General features: G+C 49.8%; 3 protein-coding genes across 3 annotated transcripts; all 3 read right to left on the bottom strand.

Moving 5' to 3' along the window:
• Window positions 1-213: 213 nt before the first annotated feature.
• On the bottom strand, window positions 214-486 carry ETH_00027090 (uncharacterized protein; the record flags this gene model as incomplete). The annotated part of the gene is made up of 1 exon (XM_013373117.1): window positions 214-486. One exon carries the CDS (start codon window positions 484-486, stop codon window positions 214-216), a length of 273 nt encoding a protein of 90 aa, XP_013228571.1.
• Window positions 487-728: 242 nt separating this feature from the next.
• Window positions 729-1,130, bottom strand: ETH_00027085 (uncharacterized protein; the record flags this gene model as incomplete). The annotated part of the gene is made up of 1 exon (XM_013373116.1): window positions 729-1,130. One exon carries the CDS (start codon window positions 1,128-1,130, stop codon window positions 729-731), a length of 402 nt encoding a protein of 133 aa, XP_013228570.1.
• Window positions 1,131-8,785: 7,655 nt separating this feature from the next.
• Window positions 8,786-9,670, bottom strand: ETH_00027080 (DNA/RNA non-specific endonuclease domain-containing protein, related; the record flags this gene model as incomplete). Its single annotated transcript, XM_013373115.1, has 2 exons — window positions 8,786-9,058; window positions 9,371-9,670. 2 exons carry the CDS (start codon window positions 9,668-9,670, stop codon window positions 8,786-8,788), a joined length of 573 nt encoding a protein of 190 aa, XP_013228569.1.
• Between the last annotated feature and the right edge of the window lie 535 nt (window positions 9,671-10,205).

Genomic DNA, 10,205 nt, shown 5'->3' with positions numbered 1-10,205 from the left:
AAGGTACACTGAAGCAACCATGTGCCAATCCGTGACATTCACTAGCGAAAAACTGGTCGTCATTACTGTTTTTTGTCTTATGGTCTTCTGGAGGGGCTTCTGGCACATGCACCGGCCCCACGTCCGGTGCTTCTGCGCTATCACCGAGTATAAAAAGACAGACTCTGCAGGTAGTCTGTGCAAAAACATTTGCCGCCCAGGCGAACTAGTGCGTCACGAGTACTTGCAGAAAGTCCGCTTCTGCCGAGCTTTGCCGAACTTCTTACGCTTCGGGTGAAGTACAGAGCAGATATCATACTTCAAGAGCTTTAGCTCATTCTCTACAAGCGCGTTCTCTTCTTCAGCGAAAGCCATGGTTCCCCGGAAACGGCCTGAGGCAGAATAGGCTGTGTCTGTCCTTCTTGTCAGAGATTGCGGCGCTTGGGGTGTTCTCCGTCGCAGTACATCCTCTACGCTTTTACCCTCAGCGACGTCAATGATGTCCATTACAACATGAAAAGACGCAAAAGTATGCAAGCGGGCGCGTCCTTCTTTTCGACACACAACCATAAAAATGCCTGAAACCAACACCTCTACCTCCTCTCAGCGCAGACAAAAACCTGAGTCTACATGCCACCCACGCCAAAGTTCCACCAAGAGACGCATTCCGACACGAAGGCTCGTCAACTCTGATCAACATGCAATTTAAAGCCAAGCGAATTCTATGGCAAGCGAATTCTATACAGCGCTCAGACTTGCGTTTCCATCAGATCCAGCGCACAGCGAAGCCTACGTTTGTCTGATGGGTTAACCACAGTACAAAGTTGAGAACGGGTCCTCGGATGGCTTACTCCAAAATCAATTCCTGTCACCAACTCGATAAAACTGAGAGGAACTCTGAAGCTTTCAGCACGCAGATTATGGTGCATGGCTTTGTTTGGCACAACGAATGCCCCAAACACAGATGGAGGGGGAGTACCCTGGGGCCAGGCCGCCTTTTTGGAGGCAACTGGAACATGGCCAATACTTGGCGGCATGTCATTTCGCTTGTTCTCCTCGAGGTCCCTAGGATTAACACCCAAAACAACCTTGAAAAAGTGAGTGGGCACTGGCGCGAGGCTGTGACCCAGGACCTCAAATTCAATGTTCATAGGTGGAAGATTCTGTGGTTCATTTGCTGAATGGCTGAGTCGCCAGCGGCAGCGCTCAAACATGCTCCGCAGAGGAGACTCGTGCGCAAGCCATGAGAATCGTGCCTGTGGAGGCGGCTTTCGCTCTGGGGATGACGCTCGTAGGAAGCGACGACCCAAGGACACAGGATAGGAGGACCCTGTCAGTGCCTCTACGCTAATGGGCAACCCGACACGGGCTCCACTCCACGGCCTGTGCAAGCAGTAGCAGCAGGGCATGCAGGGCCAAGTTATTATTAAGAGACGCGGGCAAACAGCAATACCACAGCGAAACAGAGACGAATTCCGGGTCGAGAGATTCATGTACACTCTCAGCGGGAATATTAAGAATACTCGAACGTCACACTTTTGCAACGCACAAGCAGGTACAAAACACGCGCTTTCCGTAAGTCCTAAAACACTGGAGAAAGAGAAGGAGAGGCGTGTCGGCTACGTGAAGCAGATTAATGTATTTCTACAGCCTGCGTGCACCTTAGAAAATACCCTTTTGCAGGCATGACGGAGTTGCTAACCTCAAGCAAATATATATTCTCTTCGAACCACCCAAAGGGCTTTTGACATTTGGGAACACATCTCCGTAGACTGATGGCGAAACAGTAGCCGTGTTTATGGGCAGCCACATAGGACCAGTAAATGCCAATACGTCCTTAAAGTACGAGCGCACAGACGAAACCATGGATTCAAAAACAGTCCTGTAAGGAGCGGATGACAGCAAACACAATCGCAGAAGATAGAGAGAAAGCAGCGTCCATAAGCAACTATTTAGTGGAGTTGCATTCAATAGTTTTCAGCGAGTCAGGGAGAGTCACAACGGAGATGGCTGGCAGCGGCGGAGTACCGGAAGTGCTCGGCCGTCCCAGGCCTTCCAAAGCCTGCCCTACAGTCAAACGGGGAATCAGGCAACTGCACGGGAAAATATCGGAAAGCAAAGACAATTGCAGAGGCAGACGGACCACACTGAACACACTTAACAAAGAGTAAAGAGGCAGATGAAGCAACTACGAAGAGGATCCTCAGCAAAATAAGACTAGCCAATTATACCGCAGAAGACAGGTACCTACTGGACCCTTCAATGGAGAAGCCGGCGAGCCGCGGAACTCGCCTTGCTAGGGATGCAATTTGCAACAAAGAAAGTAGTACACAAGAAGGCAGACAGCGGACAAAAAAGCGAGAGACATGGCACATAAGCAAACCAAATGAAGGCGACAGGAAAATGCAAAGGAGTATGCACATGCTCCTTAACAAGCCCTATAAGAAAACCAAACAGCCAACAAGGAAATGCGAAGACAAAAGCAGATGCCACTTGGTAATAACGAAAAGCAGGATGAAGGCGGCAAAGGAGCACAGAGTCATCCGCTGAAGCACGCACACCTAGAGAGCACACAACGGCGAGACAAGAAGACAGGAATACACTATTTAACCAAAAGACGGCAGGTTGTAAATCTGAAGGACTAACACACCAAGAAGGAAAACCAGGTGCCACGAGATATACCAATTCTTATTGTTAAGTGTCTCCTCTTGCGGAGATATGTTTGTAGGCAAGAAGTTCATTTCCTCATCATTTTCGTGGCCCCACAAAGGCGCCAAGTGGCCCCTTGAGTACGCTGCATTCCATATATACATGCCGCACCCCAAAAATGAACATGATATCTGAATTTCAGGGTCAAGCACGTCCCGCAACACGACAAAACAGTTCCAGTGACCACGCACTCCCAATACGCCGCATAGCTCAGCAACAATGCAGTAACGATACAGAATTGCGCGTTAGGCATGAGCAGCAGCTGCGACACCACCACAGCTACCGCCTTGAGTGAAGCTAGCACGAACACCAACAGAAGCAGCATTTCAGGTCATGGAGGGGACACTGATGATAACGCCCAGCACGCCGCGCATTAGCCAATTAAAGTGTCAAATGAAAACATGTTTTGTTCTGCGAATCACCTGTGTTCTTCCTTTCATATTCAACTGGTCTCCACAGAGGGGCAAAGCGCTCATCACGATAGACAACTGATTGCTTCTTCATGCCGAGGTTAGGCAGCCGTACCTCTCCTCCTTCAAGAGTAGGAGACTGCATACTTGGTTCGTTACTCTCGACTGATCGTTCAGAAGATGGACTACGGGATTTTTGCGACAGTGCTGACGGAAGCGCGTTTATTTTTGTTGCGTCTTCGTCGTGGAAGTGCTCCACCACCATCTGGGGCTGCTAGCGGGCACGTTGAACATTACTAGAAAATGTGGCCATTCCGACTGAAAAAACGCTTTCTGGTAGAACCTGTATGTGGTAAGATACTGACGGTGTTGGCGTCTGTTCCTCGGTAGCTTTGGTACTCTGGCGTTCGGCAGCGGGCCTCCCTAATGCCACTCCTGGCTCCCGTCCTTCTACCAGTTCTTTCAGCCAACCTACAGGAAGGCCATTGATCTGTTGAACTCTCTTTGGCCTTTGATACCATCGTCTACTCTGACTCTCAGTTCCACGTGAATTGGCGTGACCTCCCGCAAAAGATGGAGGTGAGTGCGGTGCTCCTGCTTCTGCTGCTGCTGCTACTGCCTCAGGCCTCGGCACAAGCAACCACGAACAACCGAACCACGTGAGCATATGGGTGAGCTGGACCAGACTGCGGCTGCTGCGGCCATCCATTTTCCAGCTCCACTCCTCAAAGAAGCCAGGGATATGGACTGGGGATGTCTCACGTGCTGCGGGGACCCCACGAGCAGGATCCAAATTGTTGGATGCAGGTACGGGCCCGCGAACTAAATGCGTGGTGAAACAAAGATACAATGTAACCCAATGTGCAGTCCAGATGGGTTTCCCACGTAGAAACATCCTATTCCACGCTTAGCCGGCTGCCAAGCCAGAAGTTGTGTCTCCTCCCCACATTTGTTTCTTATTAAAGAAACAATGGCTTTTCTCTCGCTGTGATGTGGGGACGTCCAAATACATAAAATGAAAGGAGCAGGGAGGACGGTTTCGTGACTCCTCTGGCAAGTCTGTCCCCAAACGGTGCTCACCATCAGGAGCTCTGGAAATATTTAGGCCATTTGGAGATAAAGTGCAGGAATATGCATTAAAATTTAAAAAGCAAATATTTCTTTTCAGAAAGGCCGGAGAGGTTGGAGCGTGACAGTTGGCATTGCTCCAGCGTTTCGCCTAAAGTATCATTTTTCATACTGTAGGGACTTGTTTCAAGACTGCATACAGACTTATTTCTGCAAGAGACAGGTGATGAGGAGTTGAAACCCCAATCTGAAAAAATAGGACGGTCCCCTTTGTATGGGTGTGTTGACTTTGTTGCGTTACGCATTCCAATTCTACGTTTTACTAACTATTCAGTCTATATGTTTTTGTGCAGTGCTATTAGCCCCCCCTTCTCAGTTTTGCCCAGTAAATCAGCCGCGGGGTAAAAAGGGTTGTATGTCTGGTTGCGGATAAATGACACCGCCACCTGGGAATAACACTTCTTGCAACCAGTCGCTATCCTTTGCTGAATGCTCGGTGAACCTTCAACTCAAGCCTTAGTCCTCAAGCGCAGGGAATGGTCCCCTGAAGTGCAGTGCCAGGGCGGTTCCGTCGCACTTCAAGATTGCTTTGTCGCAGTTCTTTCACTTCTCAAGTTCACTGTTCTTCACCCGGCACGGTGGAAGAACTGGATCTCTCCCAAAATATAGTGTAAACCATTCTACATTATGGCAGTCTCTTCCGCCTCTCCCATGATACTTTTCTCCTCTCTCTTCCTTGTGCGCAACTTCGTCGCTGTTGCTTCTGTGTCTGGGAGTTGCAGCACTCAGTCTCTTTGCTTAATGCTTCGCCGTACGTAATGCATTCCTTGCGGTGCGACTGAGAGCCCCTAGTTATGTTTTGCCCATCAAGCACCCTGCTGGCCTCTAGAACTCCTCCACATTTCATGGGATCCTACGCTATCTACAGTTCCAATTCTGAGGCCTTCGTCAATAATGCATGAACAGAGACTGAACGACTGTTTCTTCAACAACCCAACTGGCGCCTCTTGTTGGCTCTTTACGTGCTGGAGTGCATGTCTCTTTCCGTCTCCATAACTTTTATTTACAAACGTACAGGCTGACTGACGTGCGGGCACTAGCACGGTTTGAAAGGTTTGCAGACGTAATTGGTGTTGGCAGAAATCCAGTGAATGCTCAGAACAAGCAGACCATGAAAGCTTCTATTCCCGCTAGAGCGCATCGGCTAGAGAGTTGAAGGGCCACCGAAAGGCTCGCACCATTCGCTCAAAAACAAAATCCCACATTAAACTGTGTCTACATCAGTAACCACAAGGCAGCACGCTGCACGGCTTCAGTCCCTTTTTGCAAGCTGCAAGGCGCAAGTAATCTGGGTAGACAGACAGACAGGAAGGCGGGTGACTGCTTAACCGCGCAGAAAGCACCGAAATGAGGAGCAGGCGAATCTGCGAATCCGGTGTCCCTTGCAGTGAAATTCCAGTGTTGCGTAGTCCTGGCTTTGGCAAGGAGTGAAAGTAAAGATACATGAATTAGAAAGTGCTACGCTCTGCATAAGTGGCAGGATAATCAACACGAGAAAGGAAGAGGGGCGTTAGTGACTGAGGGGGGTATACTCGTGTGATGAAGCAAATACTACTCAGACGAATGTTCTGCTCTCTCTGTAACATCACTAAATGCAAGAGCATTCAACCGCGACCAGAAGAAAGAAGAGCAGCAGGAAGTGAGCCAGACACAAAGTTTCAAAGACCATCATGAGTTAGTATGAGGAAATTGGGAGCACTGACTGCAGCAACGGAATCCTCTAGCTCTAAGCGCACGTAGAGACTGTTTGTGGTGTGTGTATCCCGCGGGTGTACGCGAACATACAACAGCAGAGCAGCTGGTAGCAGCAGGACGAAATGAGCCGTTAGCCTGTTTTGCTGTTGGCAGGAGCTTTACTACCTCCTGAGGCTGCTTCCGGGGAGGCAGAAAGAAAAAACGACTAGGTTATATGCACCTACCATACGTTGGAGATGGATATGAAAGGTGCAGCATTTAAGAGAACAGAAATGGCAGCGAATAAGCAGAAAAAGCACACCAAGAGCTGCTAGAACTGTGAATTACCGTCTGGCATGGCCAATCCGCTGGCCCTCTACGGGTCTGCCCAAGACAAAAAGGCACCAAGAGCTGCACGAAGTGCCCGGTCTTGCGGCTATGTCTGGCTTGCGGAGGCCTCTTTGCGCGCTGCGTGGAGCCGCTGGTACGCCGCAAGCTCTTGCCTTTACGCTCATGTTGTTCTGGGCCCACGGGCAAGTAGCACACTCTGTGCACACCACGTCTCTGCAACACCTGATTATACGGTCTCAGCAAACTGTAGTGTAGCCCAGGTTTAACAGAAAGAAGGCGCGGTGTTCCAATTGCCGCGACGGTCAGCGCCCAGAAGAAGAATGCTACAGAGCGCAGCTGGCGCGCCAAGGGGAGGCTTTGACTGGCGCTGGAAGTGCCTGACCCAGCATGCCAGATTGACCCCAGAGACAAACCCGCTAGAAGCTCTCCGAGCAGGATGGGATTATATATATATATATATATATACGTATTCCTCTTGCACACAGAGGATGTAGACATATATGTATTTATACACATTTGTCTGCTCATCTTCGGATATGCATACCAACATTGGAATGTATTTATTTTTACCTCATGTATGCCCGCGCACGAGTAGCTCCCAGATTATCCGGCATGCATAGAATGCCCTGTAGCCGCGTAGCGATCCTAAACAGAAGGCGTTGCTTTGAAACGCGGGCTCAGCGCCTTCCTGACTCGCGAAAGTGGGGCCTTTGCAGACCAAGAGGCACACTGCACACAATAGCAAACGCGAGCTGGTTCCCAGCACAGGCTGCCGCTAAACCGCAACACAGCTCATATCTGCAGCAACCCGCAGAATCCTAAAGGAGGCGGCGAAATTAAGCTCCGGGTTCACACAGCTGTGGGAGTTTCTTGTCCCTCTACTTTGTACTTAGACGTCCACTAGAAAACAAAGGACTCTTTCCATGAGTCTTTCGAAGCCTGAATTTTTGAGTCTGAACTCTGTGATGGACTAACGGCGTCGGAACCTGAGAAAAAGTGAGCTTCATGGCTATGTAAAAAAAGTGTTCGCGACTGATTTTACAAAATCTAGGTTTTCAAATGAGTACAAGGCGATGATGGAGGTGGAACCGATGCACGAGCTCCACAGCTTCTCCAAAGGCAGAGAACGACACTGGACCACAGGCCTGCAGGTACTCAGACCGGTGGCCTTGTTGTCCTGATCGCATCATGAGCCTTCCTGAGTGCTTGTCCTTAGTCTTGAGCTAATGGAAAATATGAAGACTTTGAGACATTGCCTACTCAATATTTAATGCAAACATGCCTAGACAGTGGCATTGCTTGCCCGGATTGTCTGCGAGTGTAATTGGTTTGCAAGACTCCGTCGCTGCATGCCCTTGCCTGTTTCTGTTGCTGATGAAGCAGCGCATCATGGACCTTTCTTTTACCACCCACCGGTGAGTTCCTATGCTGCCACAACAAAGTATGGAACTGAGGTTGGGGCTCGTTTGCCCTTACCACCAAAGAACCTCTTCCGAGAGAAGAAACACGCGCCACTACGGAGTGCATTTAGTCATGAAAACAGGCAGAATTGTCGCACACAGAGATATGAAAGACACAGCTAAAGCGAAAGAGAGGCACATATGGTCTGAGGCGCCGTTGTAGTCTCCCTGTAGTGAGTCAGGCGGAAGTTCGTGGCTGGGGGACACCAACGACATTGTGGATCTCAGTAACGCGTAGAGTGTCCATCTGTGTCAGCGATACCGCAGCTGCTAAGAGGCTATGTGTGATCACAAGTCTGGACGTTCACTATGCTTCCTCGTCTTCCTTATGTTTGCGCAGTGGCCCCAACGCAGTAAAGCGGCAAAAGAGGACCAATCTTTCAGAAGCAGCGCAGTGAAGTATCTCGAAGCTAAAACGGAGACTGTAGCATCCAAACGTCTCACTATGGTTCCCGGCGATTGCAGCTTCATAAGGCAGCGGATGCTCGAGATAGAGTGCATTCGCATAGGCTGCCGTGTAGTGACTGCAGGAGACTTTCAGGCACAGTTGTTGCATTTTTGCTGTCCCTCGCGTAGACAGCACAGGCAAACAAAATCTTGAGCAGCCTTCAACCTGTTGATGGCTTTGCGTCCGGAACACTCCTGTTGGGCGATCCGCCATTGGTGTCAACACCGTGAACGCGCTCCACTAAAGTTATGCCGAGGAAAAGTAGTTCAAGAAAGGTCTTGGGAGAGTTACAGAAAATTAACCAGCGTGCCACAACGGAGAGCGGGCTGCAAAAAGGAAATCCAGGTTCATTGGAACACAGGTCACCTCCTGCACTTTTACTGACGCCGGCTGGGTGGAACTGGAACACATGTAAGGTACACTGAAGCAACCATGTGCCAATCCGTGACATTCACTAGCGAAAAACTGGTCGTCATTACTGTTTTTTGTCTTATGGTCTTCTGGAGGGGCTTCTGGCACATGCACCGGCCCCACGTCCGGTGCTTCTGCGCTATCACCGAGTATAAAAAGACAGACTCTGCAGGTAGTCTGTGCAAAAACATTTGCCGCCCAGGCGAACTAGTGCGTCACGAGTACTTGCAGAAAGTTCGCTTGTGCCGTTTTTTGCTGAGCACCTTACGGTTGGGATGGAATACAGAGCAGACATCGTATTCCAGGAGCTTAAGTTCACTCTGTACTAGGGCCTCCTCTTCCTCCGAAACGCAGCTCTCCTTCCTAAAACGGCCTGAGGGCGAATAGATTGACTCCGTTCTTCTTGCCACAGACCGCAGGACTCTCCTTTGCCTTAACACAGCCTCTACACTTTTACCCTCAGCGACTTCGATGATGTCCATTATCACCTGGAGAGACGCGCGAACATGCATTCAGACTCATTCTGTCTTCGCTAGGCAACCTTTAAGAGACACCTGAAACAAATTCTGTTCTATACGGGCAGGACACCTGATGCGCACGCAAAAGTGTCCACCTAACAAGGCACATTTCCTACCCACAAATGCTAACTACTGTTGGTGCATCATAAGATCCTGAGCCAGCCGATTTATACGCAGTCTGCAGACTTGCGCTTATACCTGCTTCAAGGCGTGAAAATGCCTATGTATGCCTGGCGAAATAGCCAGGATGCAAGGTCGAGAAGGGTTCCTGAGGTTGCTTACTCCAAAGTCAATGCCTGTTGTCAACTCAATGAAACTGAGAGGAACTCTGAAGCGTTCAGCATGCTGATCATCGGGCATGGCTTTGTTTGGCATAACGAAGGCGCCAAAGATAGCTGGGGGCGGTCGGCTTTCGGGCCAGGACAGCACTTGGGATTTAAGTGGCGCACCCGCACCCCTTAGCGAGGAGTCACGCACTTGTTCCTTTGCAAAATTGCGAGCATTGACACCCAAAACAACCTTGAATAGGTGGGTGGGCACTGGCACGAGGCTGTAACCTATGACGTCGTACTCAATGCTCATAGCTGGAGGCTTCTTTGGCTCATTTGTGGAATGGCTCAGCCGCCAGCGGCAGTGCTCAAACATTTTCTGTAGAGGATAATCGTGCGCAAGCCATGAGTGCTTTTGCTGCGGAAGCGGCCTACGCTTTGAGAATGATGTCCGTAGGAAGCGACGACCCACGGCCAAAGGATAGGGATACCCGGTCAACACCACTATGCTAACGGGCAACCCGACATGGGCTCCTTTCCATGGCCTGTGCAAGCACTAGCGACATACAACACAGGGTCATTTACTTGTGAAGAAACTGAGGCTGACTGAAACGGTGCAGCAACACAACAACAAATGCCATATAGAAAGTTCAAGTGCACATGATGTGATGGTATGCGCAAGTACATTAGCAGACTCATGCACAGCTTTTTCACGAAGATTCAGAACGCATAAGGAGCTTCAAAATGCGCATTTCCTATATGCATGGAAACGGAAGTGACAGGGGGGCACAGAGACGCATGGGCAATGTAAAACAGATGAATGCAGATGAATGTACTTCTACAGCCTT

This window comes from Eimeria tenella, genomic scaffold, assembly GCF_000499545.2.
Source record: "Eimeria tenella Houghton genomic scaffold, Eth_scaff12, whole genome shotgun sequence".
Classification (NCBI taxonomy): domain Eukaryota; phylum Apicomplexa; class Conoidasida; order Eucoccidiorida; family Eimeriidae; genus Eimeria; species Eimeria tenella.
Note: the sequence above shows the minus strand (reverse complement) of the source record. Positions and strands in the feature narration are given on the sequence as shown.